The 23,954-nt window shown below is 36.6% G+C and overlaps 1 protein-coding gene across 2 annotated transcripts in view; it reads right to left on the bottom strand.

Annotated features, from left to right (window-relative positions):
• Positions 1–22,758, bottom strand: part of LOC124711250 (proton-coupled folate transporter-like) — a 165,761-nt gene extending 143,003 nt beyond the window's left edge. Inside the window, exons 1-2 of one of the 2 annotated variants that reach the window (XM_047241221.1) lie at positions 22,587–22,758; positions 21,600–21,777 (exon numbers count right to left, since the gene is read on the bottom strand). In XM_047241221.1, coding sequence (XP_047097177.1) covers positions 21,600–21,777 — 178 coding nt within the window. In that variant the 5' untranslated portion in view covers positions 22,587–22,758. The remainder of the gene's footprint in view (positions 1–21,599; positions 21,778–22,586) is intronic. The other variant, XM_047241220.1, reaches the window with a different exon arrangement.
• Positions 22,759–23,954: the final 1,196 nt, after the last annotated feature.

The raw sequence follows: 23,954 nt of genomic DNA, 5'->3' as shown, positions 1-23,954 counted from the left end.
TTCCATTTTGCCTTTATAAATGTCATCAGAAAAAATTTATTGACCTACATAGTCATTTACACAATAAAAACATTGTTCTACTAGAAATTTTTTAAATTCTGTTTTAAATTTAGTATCATCTTCTAACTGCCTGATGTTGACTGGCAGTGCGTTGTACAGTTTTGCACTGATATCGCTCACATGCCTTTGTGTATTCGTTCTGTTTGTTCACTGAGTATGGAGTGCTGTGCTATTACGGGTATTGTAGTTATGAAAGTCAGCATTTGTCTGAAAATCTGCAATGTGGGTCCTGACACACAATACACATTTGTATATGTATAATGATGGTATAGTAAGTATTCTAAGCTTTTTCGATATGGGTTTACAGTGTGTCTGTGGATGACTGTGAGTTATTATTCGGATGGCCCTCTTCTGCAACAAAAAAATTTGATTTAGGCGCCCTGTTGTGGAACCCCAAAATATTATTCCATATGTGGCAAGAGATTGAAAATAGCCGAAATATGCAATTCTGGCACCCTCTGAGGTACAAACATTTGCAATAATTCTGAGAGCAAAACAGGCTGAATTAAGTTTCTGTGCAGGTTTTATTATGTGGTCATTAAAATCTAAGTTTTCATCCACGTGAATCCCCAGCAATTTTGTGGATGTCACTCTGTCTAAGGCTTTGTCACCCTACACCAGATCGAGATTTACATTTTGTCATCTTTTCCCAAACTGCATATAATTTGTTTTATTTACATTCAATGTCAACCAGTTTGCATTGAGCCAAGAGTGGATGTAATTTAGTACTTTATCAGCAGTTGTTGGTAGCAATTGCTTTGGTGCACTTATTATCACACTAGTATCATCTGCAAATATTGCTTTGGCTGCATCATCTGAGGTGTGAAAATCATTTATATAGACAAGAAACAATATGGGCCCTAGGATGCTGCCTTGTGGTACTCCTATTTCTACATTTTTTGCCTCTGATACTGAATTTATTTTGTCTTTGGAGTAAGTTGATGTCAGTCCTACAATCTGTGTTCTGTTTTTTAGGTTTGATTCAAACCATTTTTTTCCTATCCCATGTATACCCAACGATTCCAATTTTTCTAAGAGAATGTCCTGGTTCACAATGTCAAAAGCTTTGGAGAGGTCTAAATTTACTCCTACTACACTATAATCTTTTTCTAGATTTTTGATTATTTGTTCAGTGTAGCACATTACTGCTGTTTCGGTATTTTTACGTGCTTGGAAGACATGCTGATTTCTGATAAGTAAATTATGGTCATTTAGATATGTGTTGACTCAGTGCTTCATCAGTTTTTCTAATATTTTTGAAAATGCCGGGAGGAGAGATATTGGGCGATAGTTTTCTACCTTATACTTGTCGCCGTTTTTAAATAATGGCTTCACTTTTGAAATTTTCAGCCTTTCTGGAAAAGCTCCTTCACTGAATGATAAATTGGCTATGTGTGCAAAGGGCTTTGTGATTTGTGGTGCTGTCCTTGTTATGATTGACACAGGCACCTCATCTATGCCAGCCAACATTTTGGGTTTCAAGCTTTGTATCACTTTCAACACTTCACCCTCATTTGTTGGCTCTACCCTCATCCTACAAGCTGTTTTTGGATATTCAGGTTTTTCTTCATTTGTAAATTTTAAGCTTTATGAAATAATTGTTAATGTAATTTGGCAAAGCTTGTTAATTAATATTGCCTTTTTTTAAATGTTTGAGGCTAATGTCCTGGTTTTCACAACTCTTCCCCGTTTCAGTCTTCACAATACCCCATATGGCTTTTGATTTGTTTTCAGACTGACTTATAAATCTATCATTACTCATGAATTTTGCTTTAGCAATTACTTTTCTATATACCCTCTTGTAATTACTGACATATTCTATGAATTGTGGGTCTGTAGATGTTTTCATTTTAGAAATTAGTCTCTTTAGAGTTCCACAAGAAGTTTTGGTGCCAGCTGTGATTCAAGAACTTGGCTTTGTATTGCCATGTGACCTGATTTTTGACAGCTTTTTTGGAAAACACATTTCAAAATATCCCATGAAAATGGAAGAAAATGTGTTATATGCATCATTTGTATTTGTTAGGGATAGTACTTCTGCCCAAGCCTCATTAATTATCATATTTATGAATTCTACACAGTGCTCTGTAGAAAAATTTATTTTATACATGAAGTGTGTTTTTTTCTCTTTCAGTGGCCTTGAAGGGATTTTGAGGACAAGAGCATTGTGGTCTGATAATCCCAAATCAGTATTTGTCACTTCAACTTCTGTGCATCCTACATTTAAAAATATATTATCAATAAGACTGACAGTATTATTTGTTATTCTTGTGGGTGTGTGTATGTGTGGAAGCAGGTCGAAACTACATAACAGATTTAGGAACTGATCTTTTAGCCTACTTTCACTCATAAGATTAATATTGAAGTCCCCACACACAACTACATTGGCTATATCAGTGAACAGTGTGTTAAGCAATACTTCTAATTGGTTAAAGAATATTTCTGCTTCACCAGTAGGTGGTCAGTACATTGCTATGACTATAACTTTTCCCTGTATTTCATTCAACTGCACAGCTGCAGCTTCAAAATGATTTTCCACACTCAATGTTTCAGCTTCACACCTTTTTTTATAGCTGATACTTGGTTTGGTAAATATACATACACCTCCATTTTTGGTATTTTTTCTACAATATTGGCTTGCCAACTTAAACGGATGAATATTAATGCTACTTAGTTCAAAACTTCTGCACCAATGCACCACAATACACATGCAGTCAATATTTGCACTGTTCATAGCTACCTCAAGTTCTAATGATTTATTTCTGACACTGAATGTTTAAGCTTAGAATCTGCAGGTGATGAGGATGAGAACTGGTTGCATTTGTATTTACATTTTGTGGTGTCATACTCCGTTCCTTGCCCTGGCGAGGTACCAAAAATTCTCCAGAAGGACAGGTTTTCTGCACCTTGTAGGTCGTTCACTGGGATATGGTGATTTGCTTGCTCCCGGTGTCATTGATGCTGTCATTTCTGTTGTTGTTGTTGTTGATGATGATGATGGTGTAGCTGTTTCTGATACTTCAGGTGTTGGTTCTGTTGTCATTGATATGCTTCCTTGTGAACTGCTAGCACTTGGGGTGTTTTCTTGCAATGTCAGAACATCACACTTGTCTTGTAGTGGTGATGCTTCATTTTCAGATTCACCAAGTAGTTTGTGGGTCTTGTCCTTGAGGGGAATTACGTTTGAAGTGTCGCATCTTACTTTCGTTTTGGCATTTACTATTTCTGATATTTTTGCAATTACGAAATTTTTTTCTAATCTATTTAAGTGGAAACCATGTCTAGTACGGAATCTCCTTCCTAGTTTGCTTATATCAATGAAAGTCACATTTTCGAATGGTTTGCATATCTGTTTCATCTCACTATTTGCACTTTCCACTTCTTTGTTAACGAAGGACCATTCCACTAGGTCATGACGATGATGTGGTACTGAAAATACAATGACGTTAGTACATCTTAGTTCATACAGTCGCCTTTTTAGTGAAAGCAAGAGATCTTGATTTTCGTTTCTTGCGACGTTGTTTGTTCCCGCCAGGAAAACGGCAAAGTCTTTGTTGCTTAATGTGGGAATTTTTTCGTGGCTTGTTGCAGTTGCTGTGCAGAATTTCGCACCTGGTTTCACCATGGAAGTTAAGTTCACATGCTTTTATTACGAAAGTCAGTAGCTATGTTTCGCCCTTGGCTGTCTGAATATATTTCGATTTTTGTAATTGTTTTGGAGCTACAAAATGTAGGCCTAACTGAGCTGTTTATTTCCTCTTTCTTTTTCACACAAGCCGATAATCCATCGAAAGTACATAAGGTCTGCAGAGTTTTTTTTTTTTTTACTAAATTTACGTCGGATTTCTTATTATCTGCGTCAACGAATTCTTTTGTTCTGGCTTATTTACAAGATCCTTTTGCTTTTCACATGGTTCATGATTCATGAGCACTATCACTAAACACTGCACTTCCACAATCTGTTGTGGAAAGTACTTGAAATAAGTTGTCGTGCACGAAGCTTACATTTATTTCACAATTATCTTGATTTTGTACTTTTTGTTTGCGGCCGCTGCACTTCACCTTTGTCCACTTTTCGGAAACTGTCGAACTATCTTGCAGAAAACGTGGCGTGTTCACTTCGGTTTTTCTTTCTTGAATTTTAGTAATATCCATTTTCAGGGCATTGATTACGAACTGTAGGCTACTAAGTCGTTCATTTAGTGTCGTAATTTCGCCCTTGCAGTTTTCACATGATTTCTTTTTTATCGCAAAATTTACGTTTTTGTGGAGAGACACATTTCGAACTTTTACCTTCGACGCCATCTTGAAATTATGAAGATTTTTCTGGATGATTTTAAACTACACCCTGCCGATTACGGTACTTGTACCAGTGCGAGGATAGCTTTGCACCGGGTATGCCAGACAAATGGAAGTGAAATTTGCTTAAGTATTGTTGGATGAAGCAGCTTTATCCTGGACTAACCAGCATGTTAACCCAGAAAAGACATTTGCAGAGTTTCAAAAATTGATTTTAAACAAATTTTTGTTAGAAAGTAAGCAGGCATGAATAAAATCAGAACTTTTGAATGGAAATAGATTTTGAGAAGGAGATATAAAACTGCGACAATTTTGTGAGAAGCAGTTTAGGACTTTAGCACTGTGTGCAGTGGAGTCTCGTTTATGAACCAGATGGCACTATTGAGGAATTACTGAAATACGTAGACAAATTAGATCGTGCCTGGGACTACAATTTTTAGAATGAGGGAGGGGGGGGGGGGGTGTCGTCACAACACCGCCAGAATTCAACAGGAACAATAATAACAGATATGATGATAATAGAAGTAATAATAATTTTGGTAATAACTATCACAACGAGAGTAATAATAATAATAGGAACAAGCAGGGCGGAGGTAATCAAAGCGAAATGGTAACAGATTCTATGAAAATAACAATCAGGAAAAAAGGTAAACACCTCATTGCAAACATGTCAGTTTGAGGTGCAGAACAGTTGCAGAAATCAGGCTAGAGGCGAAGAGGAAGGCGGAATTCAGGTCACAGACACCACAGTACACACAATAATTAGCAGATAAACAGATCTGATTATGAGAATGCATTTTGAGACTTTATGCTGACTGAAGTGAGTGAGGACACTAGTAAAGTAGAAAATAAATTTAATCTTAGTACAGATGATTTGACTATCTTTTTTAATGAGAGTCATGTGTTCAGTAATAGTAACATTTATGACGATGCTGATGAGTACAGTTCAGTTAGGTTATTTCTTGATGATGAATTTTCAATATTGTCTGAAAAATATGTGGAGGAAAGTAAGAATCATACACCTAAGTTAAATTATATTTATGTGCCTGCTGGCACAAGTTCTAGTACTTTTGATAGCGATTGTGATGTGGAGACATGTGTAGTTGAAGTGAGGTTCATGTAGGTGCATATGATGTTGTTAACGAGTATTTTGGTAGTATTGATGCTGATGTTTTATTTTATGATTAATTAGATGGTGTGGTTTATGAAGAAGTACTAGGCAATAATATGAGTAATAAAATGGTATGATATGATGATTTAGAACTGAAGAAATAGGTACATGAAAATCAGTTGATATCCATTGAGGTCAGTGAGATATTTCATAGTTGTTACAGTAAGCAGTGATAAGATACTGAAAGTCCTGGAAGAGAATGAGGAGTCTGTAGGAAAAGGTGATTACTGTGATAGTATTAAACACACACTCTCTAGTTGTAAGCTACCTTCAAGTACTTTACAGCCTAAGTTAGAGAACGAGGCTCAAGCAAGTGCAGATATTGAAGATGATTTATTGGCTGAAGAAGATGGAAGTAATAAGCATGAAATACTTGGTAGTCCACATATTGAAATATCTACAGGCTACTGGAAGGGAGTTTGTCTATTCGACACTGGTAGCCCGGTAAATGGCGCACCTCGTAAATTAAGAGATAGATTAAAGAATAGTGAACAGTATACTGAATTTCCAATTACTGGTGTTAAAATAAAAGGAGCCAAAGGAAAACTTGGTAAATTAATCAGTAGGCAAGCATTAATTTTATTTACTGTCAGTAATGTTGTATTTGAGCAAGGATGTCTTGTAATAACTGACCTGAATGAGTACATGTTGTTAGGGCTGAATTGGATACTGAAAATTAATGCTAGGTTTGATTGGTTAAATATGAAGCTACATTTTATTGATCCAAAATCTGGTGTTCATGGAGAAACTAAATTATTCATGATTTTGATGAGAACTGAAGAAATAATTTAAGAGAAGTAGAAGTAATTGACGACAGAATTTGTTTAGATGAAGATAATGAGTATTTTGATAACCAGGTGGTTAGTGAAGATTTTTCTCAGTTAGTACTGGATAAAGTTAACTCAGCAGACAATTTAAGTAGCAATGGAAAGACTGACTAGGAGGGATTCCTTTGGGAATAAACTAGCATTTTCAATGGTAAACCAGGTAGAATAAAAGATTACATGTGTAAGTTAAAATTGAGACCACATGAATCATTTTTCATTAAGCTGTGTGGTGTACCTCTTTGTAAAAGGAAGGTTGTTTGATAAGGAATTGGAGAAATTGCAGAGCTGGGGGATAATACAAAGGAATAGCATCAGTACAACAATCCTATGGTTGTAGTAGCTAAGAAAGATGGTGGGGTTAGAATAGTACTTGCTCACCATCCAGAATCAATGGAGAGTTGTTGAATAAATTTCATGAAGCAAATTATTTTACTTGGATTTGACATCAAGATTACTTTAGAACCCAATTTGAGGCAATATACTGCAATTTTGTGTAATGAGAAAAGTTTTGGATTAAACTTATGAGTTGCTGAATTTATTAGGGCTTTGAATTTTGTTTTGGGAAGTGAGTTACTTTGAAAGTTAGTCATTTATGTGTATGACATTCTGGTAGTCACTAAACTATTAATAAGGAAGTAATTCTGCCTGATAAAGACAAATTGTTAATTATTGCAGATTTCCCCCAACCTAGATCAAAGAAGGAACTTGGATAATTTTATGGTTCATGCAATTTCTATAGGAAATATATAAGAACACAAGCTTTAAATGCTCCATGTCTTCTTGTGCCTTTGAAAAAGAACAGCATTTGGGAATGGACTGACGAATGTCAAGCAGCTTTTGATGAGATGAAAAGACAGCTTGTCAATAGTGAAATCTTACATAGACCAGAATTATCTTTGCCATTTTGTATGATGACAGAAGGGTGAGATTATGGGTTAGGAGTTTGTTTATTTCAACAGAAGGAAGTTGAGGGAGAGACTGTGCACTGTGCTATTAGTTTTGTCAGTAGAAGTTTACAAAAGCATGAAAAAATTATGCAGTCACCAAGAAGGAACTTTTATCCATTGTTTGGGGGTTTAAAAAATTTCAAAATTATTTAGTTGGACAAGAAGTCATTGTATAAACAGACCATAAAGCTTTGTGCTACATTCAGGAGTGCAAGCTATATCACTATAGGATTACCAGATGGGCAATTTTCTTACAGAAATCTGGCTATTCAATCCAGTACATTAGATGTGATCAGAATGTAGTTGCTGACACTTTGTCTAGATTACCAGTAGGAGGTAACCTGGATAGTGAGGATATTCAAGAGAATAAGAATTTTAGGATCATGTACATTCAAATTAAAAGAATTTCTGAATGACAACTCCTTCTACTCCATAGAGAAATTTTTAGATATAAATTAAGAAAAAAAGGAAAAAAATTACAAAAAATAAAAAAAACATAAAAAATAAAAACGTTTTTACATTAACTTAAGTATGTTGTTAAATTATGGTAATTATGTCATGTATTGGAAAATTTGACTCATTCCACATCATTACGAAATATCGTATTCATGATCCATGGAACTAGTATTAATCTAATCTAATCAAGGTGTTAAGAAAGAGAAAGGTTAGGAAGTGTTTGAATTCCTGTGATTGATGTCAGAGTGTAAAGGCTACCAACCAGAAGCATAAAGGTTTCATGCAGAGTAGAATTTCACCAAGGTAAGTTAGAAATGGTGGGAACTGACTTATTTGGTTAACTTCCCGGCACTAAAGAAGGCTACAAATATTTGTTTGTTACTGTTGACCTGGTTTCAAAACTGGTAAAGCTGTACCCTTTGAAAAAGGTACAAGTAAAGAAAATTATTCAGTGTTTTATTGATGATTATTTTAGGAATGTTGGCAAATCACATGCTTTACTGTCAGATAATGGAAGTCAGTTCACATCTCATTCATGGAAGGAATTGATTAAAAATGAGAACATTAAGCACATTTTAATATCTGTTTATTCTCCAACATGCAATCCTACAGGAGGTATTTGAGGGAAATTGGTAGGTTGTGCAGAAGGTATTATTCCAAGGATCTTATGAATTGGTACACTTATAAGTCATTCTAAATAGTTTTCAGCATACTACAACTGGATTCACACTATATGAAGTTCATTTTAACCAGAAACCTGCTAACTTACTCGGTGAATTGATTGAGTTTCCAACCTGTACAGAGTTAACTGCTGATGAGAGGGAAGAGGTGGTGAAGAGAAATATGGAGGCATATCATGGGAAGAGGAAGAAGAAGCATGACAAAAATCTTAAAGTTACACAGTTTAAAGTAGGAGATCTCAAGTTGACTAAAATTAATGAAAAGTCAAGAGCAATTAACAAAGAAACAAAAATGTTCTTCAATATATACATTGGACCATCTGAGATCTTAGAGATATCTCATCCGAATACATTTAGGTTAATTTATCCAAAGTCACATAAGCTATTTAGTTTAAGAAATATCACACAGATGAAGCCATATGTTCAATTTGATCAATGTCCACACCATTATACATTGGTACTACATTCACACACATATGTATATTTATTTCTATTTCTTTGGATATATGCTGACTTTGTTTATCTATTTTGATTCATGATATTAGTGCCTGATGATATGAGGTACAATAATTTGCTTGATACACTCTGCTTTGGATATTTTCTGAGGTTCAATTTGATCCACCCTTGGGGGGGGGGGGGGGGGGGTGCACTCTCTTTGTGTACCAAGTGTCTGGCAAGGCAAGCACAAGGGCCCCAGCTAATGTAGTATCTGCTTCATTATCTTTAACTTTGGTACTGCATCCATTATTTACACTATTTACACTTAGTTTCTAGCCACATGCCTAAATTACTTCTTGGTACATGAAATACTTCACTGATTTGATAATAGTATCTTATCTTATCTTTACTGACAGGAACTGACAACAATATGAATTTTGAAGAGAAATATAGTCAACTGGGTCACATACATACATTTGTTTACTTAATTATGGCATAATCTTGGTCACTTGTATAACATTTGGTATTATATCACATCTTTAAGATTTCTACGATTATTGAACTTGATGTGAATCTGAAATACTTTGTACATACATGGTTGAATATTCAGAATGATTATTATGGAGATATTTAGCAACATTAGAGATGAAGTTTATACATGACACATATTCAATGGATTTAAATTATTTACATTATCTTGACTATAATGAATCCCATTGCTCTACGGTGAATCTGGTGTTGTCTTTGAAAGCTTTTGATTAATATGATTTAGGAGTATTTTGCTTGCTATTGTCGTAGGGTGACAATAGCCTTATTAGTGGATTTTGGCTACGTGGTTATAGATGACCACAGTCTTGATGAAATATATGGGTTGGCTGATTAGCCTGAGAAAGACATCAGCCAGACAAGATAGATTTTGGTTGGATGCTCCAGCTGGACATCAGCCATTTCTTTGACACACCAATCACACTTGGAATTTAAGCTACATTTCCGCATGTTAAATGTATTACACTGCTTTTCACTATGATTATACCTTTATCTATATTTGATTCTGTATACACTTTGTGTCATGTTTCCTGTATTGGTTGTTAGCATTCATCGTATATGTTTTTTAGTGCTCTGATGCTCAACATTGTTACCGGTATGTGGTATTTTTGTTCTCATCTTAAACATTTATATTTTCTGTGTATTGATCAACATATTTGCTGTTACATAAAATTTCTTTCATATAACTTATGTGTATTCTCTCCCAATTTAGTCTCCATGTTGGAGTTTGCCATAGATTCTTTCACATCACTCATGTTGAACCACTTTTGTCTGGATAAGATCTCACATCAATGTCATGATGTCAGTGGTATACAGGTTTTTGTCATTGTGTTTCCTCGATTGCCTGTTCAGGATATTATTGAATACTTACATTGCTTTCCCTATTAAATCATTTAAATGCCAACATATGTACTTATCTTCAAACAACCATTTGTATGAACGTGAATAACATTACCTATCTGGAAGATTTACCCATATTTGACATGAGCTGTAATTGTTGTTGATGGTGTACTGTATCATACCACCTTTGTGCTCCAAATACTAACTTTTGTTTTTCTTATGGTAATGGGTGACATTTGTCTGGAACTTGAAGTTCCACATCGTATTAACTGGCACATTTGCATACTTGTTTCTTATGGACTTTGATGTTGTACTAATCGATGATGAACTTTCTTACTGGTTACTACAGAGCAGTTTGCATTTTTCGGGTTGGTCTGACTGTCACAAACTTAGGCCTTGAACATTTTCAATTTGGTTGGGGTGTCTCATGCCAAGTTCTAGGTTCATGTAGTTTTGCTTACTATATTCACTTGAACTGTTTTTCTGTTGTGACATCATGACTTTGGACTTCAATACAAACAGTAGATCTCACAGGTGCATTATAGGTTAATTCTTGTACTTGACTGTATGTTAAGAAGTTAAGGAATTTCTTTAAAAATAACTTGTTTTGTGGCTTTGCAATTATTTGCTGTAATTGCATTTCCTATGACTGGGTGATTTCTGCATGGTTCTATGCACTACTTTGGTCACAATTAACATATCGCAGGGAATTTTCATTTGCATTTTCTTGTATATACTTTAAATTAGTGTTTTTCTATTCATGGACAAAAATATACATTTTGGCTGGTATATGAGGATGATTTGAAAAGTGCTCAGAACAGAATAGAAAGAAAGTACTTTCATCACTGAAACTTTTTTTATTTTTCAATGTAGACTCCTTGTAGATTAATGTAAGTGCTCCAACGATGTTCCAGTGCCTTGGCCCCATCTCAAAAATGAGTTTTCTCAAGGCCTGCAAAATAGTTGAACTCTGGCTATCAATTATTTGTTTGAAGTGAATCTTAGTCCACCAAGATTTTCAGTTTTGGGAAGAGATGGAAGTCTGATGGAGCTATATCCGGTGAATAAGGGAAAACTGGCAACAATTCATACCTTAGTTCATGTAATTTTGCCATGGCGGTGGCACATGTGTGCGGGTGTGCATTGTCTTGATGGAAGATGACTTTCTTCCCTGCTAAACCCGGCCTTTTTTTGCGTGTCTTTTGTTTCAATTTGTCTAAGAGGTCAGCATAGTATTCTCCAGTAATTGTTTTCCCAGTGAGCAGATCTACAAACAGAATCCCCTTCGCATCACAGAATAGTGATGCCATGACCTTTCCCACCGAAGGAATTGTCCCTACTTTCTTTGGTGGCAGAGAATCAGTATGTTTCCACTGCTTTGAAAGTTATTTTGTGTCTGGGGTATAGCAATGCACCTAAGTTTGGTCTGTGGTCACAAACTGGTGCAAAAAATCTTGTTCATTGCTCATAAAATGGGTCAAATATTGTTCCGATATGTCCATTCTCATGCGTTTTTGATCCAGCATCAAGAATAGCAGCACCCATGTTGCAGATAATTTTTTCATTTCTAATTCTTCTGTTAAAATGTGACATAACTTTCCAGGTGACATATGGCAAGCATGAGCAATTTCATGCACTTTCAGTCGGTGAACCTCCATGACCATTTTGAGCACTTTTGCAATGATTTCCGGGGTAGTGACACATCTAGGCCGACCATTGCGCAGATCATCATCTAAGCCCTCCCGACCAAATTTAAATTCATTTGTCCACTTGGCAACAGCTGAATATGAAGGAGCTGAGTCCCCCAGCATAGTCTGTAAATCGGCATGAATGTCTTTTGCTTTCATACCTTTCTTTATGAAGTACTTAATCACTGCTCGAATCTCAATTTTTTCCATCTTTGCAAATCACTACGTGTGAACAACAGCAGAGCCATGTTACCACCATAGCTCTCTTCCAAAAACACTGATGTGGCACTTGTTTACAGGCAACAGTCAAATGAATATCATGTGAACAACTCGTTGTGCTAGCACTGACCTCTCATGGTGATTCTGAGAACTTTTCAAACTACCCTCGTAGTAGGTTAGTTTTTTTGCTATCATCTTGAATTTTGTTGTCACACTGTATCATATACACAAAATAACTCGTGATGCAGCAAGCTGGGATATTTTTACAAATAATTCAGCCTAACTTTTGAAGTAGAAGAAACTGTTAAAAAGACGCAATTTTTTGATGCATTCAGTTACTTTAATGAGTTAAGTTTTAATTGCAATTTTTGTAAATTAAACATTGAACATGTATAGTTTCAGTGCCTATTATTGTGAGGATATATAACAGCCCGCGTTTCAGTCTCAAGACAGTCAGTCTATGGTTGAGTTTCAGATGAGGAACCCTTATTGATTAGATCAACAACAGTGCATCCACTTAGCTGTGAAATAAATGTAATAGGCCGTGTGCTAAAACAATGACAGTGTCTGTTCAATACATACCGTATTATGTGGCACGAACTGTGTGGTTAGGTTTCTACTGCTCGTGGATGTTCAACAGTAAATTATTGTAGCAGTATGTTGATGTTTGCCTGCAAACTATTAATGAGGCTTATCAAAAGTTAAGCAATAGTGCACTGACCATGTAATTGTGTGGGGGTTGTGCACATTGAAAGTAAAGAACTGTGAAACGCAAATGTGCAACTGTTGGGCCAGCCGCGGTGGTCTAGCGGTTCTGTCACTGCAGTCCGGAACCGCGGGACTGCTACGGTCGCAGGTTCAAATCCTGCCTCGGGCATGGGTGTGTGTGATGTCCTTAGGTTAGTTAGGTTTAAGTAGTTCTAAGTTCTAGGGGACTTATGACCTAAGATGTTGAGTCCCATAGTGCTCAGAGATATTTGAACCATTTTTGCAACTGTTGGCTACATCATTTAAAGTAGTCAGTGTTGAACTTCCACCCTCCATTTTTCAGCCAGTATAGCAATGCAGTACATTGACACCGAGGACAATCAACAAAGAAATAAAGCAGGTGAACGTCACAAACTCTTTATATTGTACAGTTCACCATACTTCTGAATTTGGAAGTTACATGTGATTAGATTAATTAAACGTTATGTTTACATTTCATACTTTATTTCTTATTGGATATATGTATATATGAGTAAACTAATGATGATTTTGTGCTGATACAAGTTTGAAATGAATCAAGGAAAGAGTTGGAATAAAATGATGTGAAATGGAGTATGATAAAAACACAACACTTTATACTGAATATTGTTTGCAGCATTTAAAAAACTCATAAGGTAAGAGATCAAGTACTTACGATGACACAGGGGTTACTCTGAGAAACAATTAATTTTGTTTACTGATCTACATGCACATTTATTTGAAGACACTGATCTACATGTGATCATTCTGACCATCAATGTTCCACTATTTATTTTTTCATGAAGCATTGCATATTTAAAGATTCTGTCATCCTTAACACCCCACACACAAGCATACAAAATTTTAGTTGGCATCAACTACAGCAAGCACAACAATGCTGAGGAGCTACTTATAATTAAAATATTTGCTTCTTCTGTGTTCTGGAGCCAAAATTTGTATTTTTTAAACCTTTAGCAAAAGGAAGATAAATAAATTTGCACAGTCTAACACACAAGAGATTTCAAGTAAAACTGTCCCTAGTAGTGTGGACAAGCCTTTTTGTTGCGAGGCTGTTCTGAACAGATGGGAGACATCGAACTGGGGCAACCCTGCAATGAATACCTGCAACATTGTTCTGGAGTGGACTAGGCCTCAAACAGAGTTAATGCCCATCCCGTAACACCTTGTCAACCTTTCTGCCACAAGTCCGTCCCCAGCAGATGTCTCAGTACTTTCTAAGCACATCACCTTGGACTTTTAAAGAACTTTCTTTTCTTTACTCATTCTCCACATTGGAAACACTTCTTCACCATGCACCCCTCTGGCAACAGCAACAAAACCCCACACAGAGCCTTGTTTAAAACAGTTCCAACCTCCCTCTAATTGTGATGCTCTTCTCCTTCCACTCAGTCAACCACTGGTAATAACCTTTGAAAAATGCCTCACTTCTAACCTGGTCTCACATTCACATTCCTTCCTGGTGAGTCTAACATTCATTCCTTTGGCACACACAGCTGTTACCTGGAAACAAATACAGATCTTATCACCCTTCCTATGCACACAGGCTCAACCACAGTGATCATGAATAATAATAACATTTGGCTGAGGTTCACTGCCAAATTTCCAGTATCTGTGCACAGGAACCTTACAACCATGATCCCATCCCAGAAGTCCACCATGACCTACAGCAACTCCTCAGGGTCTTAGTACCATCCCAAAACCTGACACTGAATCCATCTCCCTTTTGACCCAGAAACACCCTGCATTCTTACTTTTTATTTTCTCCCTGAACTCCACAAGCCCAACCCCACAGGTCTCCCTATTGATTGCCCCAGTGTGGGTGTTTAAGAAGCTCCCACCAAATAGATCTCTGCTTCTGTTAACAAACAACTCCAAACTACGGCCCCTAAGCTCCAATTCAACACCAAACAGTACTCTTTTCCTTTACAGCCTTTCCACAGTTTCCACTGCCTAATCACCAGATGCAACATCCTTGTGCAGCAACAACCCCCATGGGCATGCCCTACACACCCTTCCAAGCATCTTCTCGATACCAAACTCACCACATATTTTCTAATCCTCCTGGCCAACATCGTCACAATTTCATGTTCGAAGGCCTAATCTGTAAACAAATCCAGGGTACTGCCAATGGTAAATACATGGCATCATCCTCTTCCAACTCATTTATGGACCTTCTGCATGAATTCCTTCTTTCTAGCTATCCGGTCACATCTAAACGCCTTTGTCTGGTTCAGATTCATTGATGCTCATAGCAAGTAAAGCCATTGTTCTTTCCTGCACAACCTCAAAATCTACTCCCAAATCAACTCAATGACACATCTTCTTAGATGTTGATCTCCATGTCTTAGATGGCTTTATTATTATGTCTATTCATATGAAGCACACCAACCACCAGCAATATCTCCATTTTCACCGCTGTCATCTATCTCTTCCCAATAGCCTCACCACCTGCATTATAAAACAGATGTTCCTGTCCCATACACTTATCCACTCACTCCTGCCACAGTGTAGTCACAGGCATTTCATGCCCTATAAAGTGCAGTATCACATGTGAAAGTAGCCATGTTATATATCTGCTGCTTTTCAGTTGCCATGCAACACTCTAAGTGTACATGACAGCTAACCAACTCTCAGCTCACATGAATGGTTGCTACCAAATTATGGCCAACTGCAAACTTGATCATCCAGTTGATGAACATGCTGCATAGCACAATGCAAATGACTTTAACAGCTGTTTCGCTGTGTGTGGTATTTGGATATTCTCTTCCATTACAAGTTTCTCTGATCTATTCATGTAGGGTTTGTCTTTTCAGCATATTCTGCATTCTCACAGTATCCATGGCCTTAACTTCCACTATCCTGTTTCCACTACCTCACCTTACTTTTTTCCTTTTGTCTTCTCTTACAGTTAACGTTCTCCATAAAGACTGTGCCCTGCCTTCTCCTATCACTCTCCCCTCCCCCTCCCCCTCCCCAAATCCCTCCTCCCTTCCCACACTGTCCCCTTTTCTCTCCCCTCCTTGTCTTCCTCTCCATCTCCACCTTCCTCCCCCCCCCCCCCTCTTTCTATATATCTTACATGCTCTATCTCCTCAGAACTCCTTTCAGGTTATCATGCTTTCAATGAGTCATCTATCTTTCTCACTCCTGCCTTCCACTAAATGCTCCTTGCCTCATATGCCCTTTCCTGTCCCTCCTCACATCCATCAGCCCAGCAAACTACTCTCAATAATTTGTACTCTTTAATCTGCAGGAGTGGTAGTGTGAATATGGGTGTGTGGTTGTGTGTTGGAATGTGTGTACTTTCTATTTGAAAAAGACCGAAAGCTCAAAAGCTAGTGAAGATAGTTTTCTGTTAGATGTGTCTAATCGCCACACATCAGTCTGCTAAATGTGATTGGTTTCGTTTCTCTTATTTTACATACTGAGCCTTAAGTTCCACAAGAGTGAACATTACAAGCCAGGGCAACAGGATCCAACAGGGTATATGTTAAGAAGTCCCCTTACGAAGGTGTGTGACAAGCACATGTTCATCCCACAGAGAATCTACAGCACAGATGAAACTGGAATAAGGGCTATAGCAAACTGATAGACCAACATCTTAGTTCTGCAGGGAAAACAATAAGTTGGTGGTCTGATATCTGCTGAGAGGAGCACACTGGTAGCAGTTGAGAGTTGTACGAGTGCAACAGGGATCTACATGCCTCCAATGTTAGTGTTTCTTCCTTTCACGAAAGCAAATTAAATAGAAACAGTGCTAAACAGGTTTATAAAGAACAGGTACCTGTCCTCTTGATCCAGATGTGTTCATTGACTGGATATTTCAACCCAACTTATTGACATGAGGATTCAGCCAGTGAAAGTTCATTAGGGAAGGATCCTGAAATTTCCAGAAGTATTTCTGGGTCTAAGCCCATATCACTGCTTCTGCCTTCAGTATCTCACCTAAATATATTAAAGGCATCCTCATGGCTACTAAAATAAGAGAGAAAAACTCACAAGAAACAAAACAGAGAAAACTGCTCTTCTGGCATGTTAACGTTACAAAAAAGAGTTTGCTGCTTCATTTGTACAAAGATAAAATTAAGGCTTGGTGCTAACAAAATGACTGGAAATAAAAAGAGGAAATATTAGAAAAATCCCAGTCCTGTGGAAGTGATGGTGGTAATGACATAGTCTGCATTTTTTGCAATGAACTTTTCTTCAACGCTTAATCAGAAGAAAGTTTGGTGAAATTTTCAAAGAGCAATGATTGGATTCATGAAGAATGTTCTGAACTCATTGTTGAAGATGATGAAATTTTTTTATGTCTGCGGTTTTTGCAGACAGGGTAAGTAACAATATTTTCAAACAGTTTAATTACCTATAAATTAGTTTACTGTTATGTACTGATTACATTTACCAAACATTTATTAAATAAAACATATTGTGTGCTTAGCCTCTATTTACAAAGGCTTGCCAAAAAGTAATTCCAACAAATCTAATATGTGAACACTCTTAAAACTTTTTAAATAAAACAAATGTTATTAACATTCTACCTCTTTATTCTTCATGTCTACATTTTCAGTTCTCTACTGCTAGAGGGCTCCGAACCGTAGCATATAACGTGGCGGTATGTAACATAACTATGTCGCTGCATGAGAAATAGCTTGCTGTAATCGAGTTTCAAATTCAAAGAATTCATTCAGAACACCCTCTCTTTCAGCATAACAGTGCCAGATCACATACAAGTGAAGTGACATCTGTAATGATCTGATGCCTTCAGTTCACTGTCATCGACCATTCTCCATACAGTCCCAGTTTGGCCCCATATGATTTACATCAGTTGAGAACTTCACTTTGATAGTGATGAAATTGTGCAAACAGAAGTGAGTTTGTGGTTCCATTAAGAAAGTCAAACATTCTATAGATGAATAAACTGGTCTCTCGATGGGAGAAGTATGTTCATCGTCAGGGTGACTATTTTGAAAAATAAATGTGTAGGCATGAAGAATAAAGATCGAGAACATCAATAACGGTTTGTTTTATTTAGAAAGCTTTAAGGGTTTCTGTTGTGGACTGGGAGTGTCCACTTAGATGAAAATCTTGCTGCCACTGAAAAAGACTAATACAGGTGTCCTGGTAGGACGGATGCATGGGTTCTAGGGTAGAACACACACAATGGAAGAAACACATAATAGTGAATAGGAAAATATGTTATTCAACTTTCATAACACTGGTTGCAGCAGTCATAGAATCTAGGTTTCACCTATCTGTCCTATATTGACTGGAGTTCCATGAACACAAACTAAATAATGTTCTCTGAAATAAAGCCAGAAGAAAACTAATCTTCTGTCTTGATCTACTATATGAACTCTGAAACTAAAAGCATACAGTTAAATCTCCATGCAGGCTGTCTATGTCCATACACAATAATTCTATTCACTGTTCTGTTTCTACTGAAGAATAACTACTGGCTGCCAACCACTGTTTCTATCTCACTTAACACTTTGAACATTTTGCAAGAACTCCCTAGCAAGATCGGATTGACTTACAACTTGCATCTGATGACTTCTGCTCATGCACGTTTATTAAGTGCATCTCTCTTCCTGGTGGCGTTGCTGCTTCAGGGGTGTGATTCTCTCAGGTAGCACGATGGTTTGCTTGCAGTAATGTTCCTGCTGTGGACAGACATCCCTGGTACTTCTGGTACCAACTGTTGCAAACTCTTCTTGTGGGGTATCTCAGTACATCACAGTTCCCACAAAAAAAAAAAAATTTGAAGGCATTACTTTTCCGCAAGGCCTCACATTTTATGAGTAGTAATAGGGAAGCGCTTGTTTTTACCTAATTGTCATGATAAAACAGATTACTTTAAAAATTTTCAAGTTAACTGATTTATTCCTTTTGTTACCGAATGAGCAGAAATTCTGAAAGTAAGATATGAAGGAGATTTTTTACTGCAACAAAGTACAAAAATTTGGTAATAATAGGCAAACAAGTTCATGAATGAGTTAGAAGCAACAATTGATTAAGTATTCTGTGTTACCCAACTGTTTGCTACTTTCTGGTGCTTTTGTGTAACTAATAACTTCGAAGAAAATACGATGTTATGCACTGTAATATAATAATAAACTGCTTCATGTTATTTAAGTACAAAATATGTTTCTTGCCATCTTATCGAGCACTGTGGGCAAGGTTCCACAACTGTCGTATTGATTGTCTATTGAATAAATGCACGAGAAGCACTTTTATTTTGCTTTAAAATGTCATGAACAGTTCTAGTACCCAAGGAAAATTTTCCAGTGGCTGCATATCTTGTGCCCTGAAGGTACCCAGATAGCCTCAAATAAAATATGTACCCACAATATGATCAAGAAATATTTCACAACTGACTCCTATATCTTATTGTACCTTGATAGTAATAATAGTTTTATTCATTTGTGGACCACTTTTACATAGATATTGGACATATGCTATTGTAGCTTAAGAAGAAGAAACATAATTCTTATATACAGAGTTTTACATACTTGCAGGTCTAGTTGCTTTATAATATATGCTATCCTGACATCTGCCTGTAGTACTTTAGGGAAACTACAGTAAACCTAAATCAGGATGATCAAATGTGAGTTAGAGCTTCCATCCTCCAAAATACAAGTTTTTATAGTGACAAAGGTTAGAGGAAAACAGATTGGATTTAGAATTTGCAGTTTGAGTGTATAATGATTCATTCCACATCATTATGATTTATCAGAAAAATGATCCAGGCAACATGAAACTATATAAGTAACTAACAATGAAGAAGAGGTAAAAAAATAAAGATTGCAACAAAACAAACATTAAAACATAAATCAGAAATTAAAGTGAGTATACAGGAATGTTGTAACAATGATGACACTAATTGAGTGGGTGAGTGAAAACGGGCTAACAACTACAATGGGTCGCTATTTGAGGACAGATTGATTAGACCTATAGGTACAACACATGTCGCAGAGCAAGTTCCATTCTACAAAGTTCTGAGATATTTGTCATTTGAGGAAGACCTCATGTCATCTTTGTGGAGTAGAAGGCAGTATGATCATGGTTGCTGTGTTACAGACCACACTGTGTGACAGGGTGTTATATACATGTTACCATAACAGCTACTAATCATGTCCATTCAGCAATGCTGCCAGCTAAGAAGTTGTCAGGTCAGTGAAAAAAAAATTAATCAGTTAGTGATATGTGGGATTATGAGAAAGAGCAAGATGAGAGAGAATATTATCAGTCATGATAAATAGGCTGGTATCGGGAAACTGGCCAGGACAGGCAGTTCCAACCACACATGTAATGTTCGGAAGACCCAGATCAGCTTTTTGGTGAAGCAGGTTGTACGATCATGGTTCACTGCTACATACCATGCTGAGTGTGGTAGATATTACCAATAATTGTGAAACTGGTGCAGAGACCTAACCCATGATGGCACACCAGTACCTGTATGACTTGGATCATCTTACTGCTGGTTCCTCCTTTGACACACACACACACACACACACACACACACACACACACACACACACACACACTCAGACACACACACACATGCACACAGGCATATGATGCCATAAATCTCTTATTTTAGTGTTTTTTTCTAGTCAACTTTCTGTAGCCTATGTATGTAGAGACTTATTTCATAAACGAGTAGATGTGGATCACATGTTCCCATGGAACAAAGGAAAATATATAAATATAAATAAACAAGTACACAAATAAAATGCATCATGCTCAGATGAATACTGCCAAAAAACACTCCTTATTTGGGTTTTACACCCCCTCCCCCCCCCCCCCATCTTCTTACTCAATGGCTCTTACCTATATGAGTGTTAGTTAAATCAAGCTTTTTATATCAGGATGATCAGACTCAGCCAGAGCACATGGCAGTCAAAATGCAGGAAGCAAAGTGTTTTGTTGCCTCATCACAGCAATACAGTAGTTTTATAAAAGTTTCACATATTCCAACTTTTCAGAGACACTGAAGTGGCTTTTATTACAGATGGCAGAATTTTAACAAGAAAGTTTACAAGAAATGCATAAGCAAGTGTTAGATAGAGAAGAAATAAACTGACCTTGTGAAAATTAATTCTTCTCAATACAATTGGTACTGGTATCTTATTTCTATCCTATTCTACTCCTGGAACGACATTATATACTAAATAACCCTCTAAGAATTTCATTCAGTGTATCATATTAGTTTCAAAACTTATCTGGCAATGAGGTTCATTATTATCTGAGGCTCTGAACAAGAGAGTAAGGGCAACTATTTCTGAATTTGTAAATATGCTAATTTAACAATTTAATAACTGGCATTCTAACTGACAACAAAAATCCAACATATGCAAAGAGAAAGAATGGATCAGATTTTTCATGACAGGAGCTTTTAACACTACTAGTTCCTGAGTTGTGTCCTACTGGAAAACTCAATACATAAACATTTGCTTTTGGAATGTATTTTTTATTGCATACAAGAAACGTAATATGCAGAGAAATGAAAGAGTTCTCCTTATGAGAGTTTTTAACAAATAATATTAAACATATCAACTTGGATACCATTCATGCAAACAATAATATTATAAAACAAAGAAGAATCAAATAAGCAATGTGACACAAGATCCTATTAAGTAAATCTCCTTTTTACGATACTAATGAGTGGTTTTTGCACTGACCTGGAATTAGTGGCATGTCTTCACTCTGCTTCATGAAAGGCTGCCAATTGTGTGGTTTGTAAACAAGTCTGGAGGAATGTTCTTCAGTAGAACTACTGATTGTGTCAGAATCATGTTTATCGGTGTTAACTTCTGCTGTAGTTGCATCAGAGTCACAGAATGTTTCCACTGAGGGCATCTGTCCGAGAAGTGGCAACTAGTAGTCTTATACCATAATAACATGCTACTAAACAGTTACATCAAAGAAAACAAAATCCAGTGAAATGCTGTGTTTCCCTGTGATTATTTTGTGATGTAAATAGTGTGGCAGTGGTATAAGTTAGGAATTAGCAGTAAGTCTCTGTAGGAAATTTGAGACTATACTACAAGGTAAGTTTAGCATAATACTGAAAAATTATCTACACTAAGTAAAGTAATAAAGGTTTGTTGACATGCATGGTGTCGGCCTTGGCGTAAAAGTAAGTAAATACACGCAGAGGGAAGATTAAAGTACCGGTTATAAACAAGTTGCCTGCTACTTACAGATTTTATCAGTAAAAATGACATGATAAAACAAATTACCGGTAATCACTCAAGGTATCTGGGCTCGGTTACAGATTTCTGAACATTGGCACTGGAAAAAAAAAAAAAAAAACCGTGCTTGAAATTTAGGAAAAGACTCGGCAGAAAAAGCCGCACACGCGCGGAACATTTCCGCAAACCGGAAACTATTTTCAAGACATTTCTTTATAGTCGATGCCCAGCCTGCGCTATATGCGTTAAAAAGAAACAGAATTACTGGGTAGACAGGCAACAAAATTTTAGTTCTGAAGGAAAAAAGTTCGCACAGCATAAAATTTTAACATAAACACTACGCTGTGGTCCTTTGCACTAAAATATGTAGTACGAGAATGGTTTTGTGAAATAATAACTATTGTCAAGACAGACGCAGAGCACGGTGTAACAATGTTATGTATAAAGCGCTCATCCAGAAATTCGTGTACGTACCTCAGCGGTTTCCGCGGTTAACTGTGCACCTGACGGACGCTCAAGGTTTTTCGAGTGAGAACCGGCTTGTCTGCTGATTTGGAAGCGATCCAAATTTGTGAGGTCTGTTGTGCGTAAACCACGACGTTACCCAAAGGGTTGCGCCAAGCGTTAAACAATCACTACACCACACACACGACTTCGTCGTTGCCCACAGCCACACAGCCTGGTACTTAACCGGTATTGGATGCGCGCAGATGACCAAAAATATCGCGAACTGGGCAAACTAGCTTATAAATTTACAAATTTGCAAATCTTTTATTTCATCTGTGAGCATAGTTACATGAAATCGGTGTCGTTAAAGTTAACACACTAGTAACAAGAGTACTAATAATATAAACTTGGTCGTGTGTCATTAACTATACGAAAATAATCCAGGATAGATACACAACGTATTTAAATAAATGTTAAAAACAACAAAAAGTTTCCTAACAGTACAAGACATATTTAAATAAATTTCAATAACAACAAAATGTTTCCTGACAATTGTAAGGTAAATGAACAACATATTTATGTGAATGACAAAGAAACTGAATAATCAAACAGATAATTAACAATAAGTGTATGAAACACTAATAAAATAATTACCCAGTGTGACATATTTGAAGTATGTAGTTAATTTAGTGTTCAGTTCACATAAGAAAAGTGGGTCATTTGACACACATTCATGGAACTCTTTAGCAGAGTAAATTACTTTTCATCCATCTCGGAAGACTAGTTTTAAGTTTATTTACTGGCACTGTGTAGGCATTTTCAGGTCAAGCCTAGCGTATGGCACATTAATTGTATGTCCAGTTCTTGTGTTGTGGTCATGAACTGTTCTCCTTAGGTCAAAAAGACAAGGTAGTTGTAAATATACAGGCTAGGCACTGTCATTATATTTACTTTCTTAAAATAATCTCGATATGATTCACATGGACCGAGTCCTGAAATGCACATAACAGCTTTCTTTTGCCCTTTAAGCACTAACTTTGAGCCTACAGAATTGCCCCACAATAGTATCCCATAACTCAGGTGGAACTACAAATACAAATGTTTTATTCCACCGCTGAGCATATTTACATGTAATTGGTGTTAGCAGTGTTTACATAATAATATAAACTTTGACATGACAAATGTTATTAACTACAGTATAATAATCCAGGATGGATGCAATACATATTTGGGCAAATGTAAATAACAACAAGAAGTTTCCTAAAAGACCAATTACAAGATAAATGAACTACACAGTTCAGTGAATAAGAAATAAATAATCAAACAGTTAATTAACGATAAGTACATGAAACAGTAATAAAATAGTTGCACAGTATGGCATATGTATAGTTTGCA

This window comes from Schistocerca piceifrons, chromosome 8 (genome assembly GCF_021461385.2).
Source record: "Schistocerca piceifrons isolate TAMUIC-IGC-003096 chromosome 8, iqSchPice1.1, whole genome shotgun sequence".
NCBI classification, from domain to species: domain Eukaryota; kingdom Metazoa; phylum Arthropoda; class Insecta; order Orthoptera; family Acrididae; genus Schistocerca; species Schistocerca piceifrons.
The sequence above is the reverse complement of the archived record's forward strand: the minus strand, read 5'-3'. Positions and strand labels throughout refer to the sequence as shown.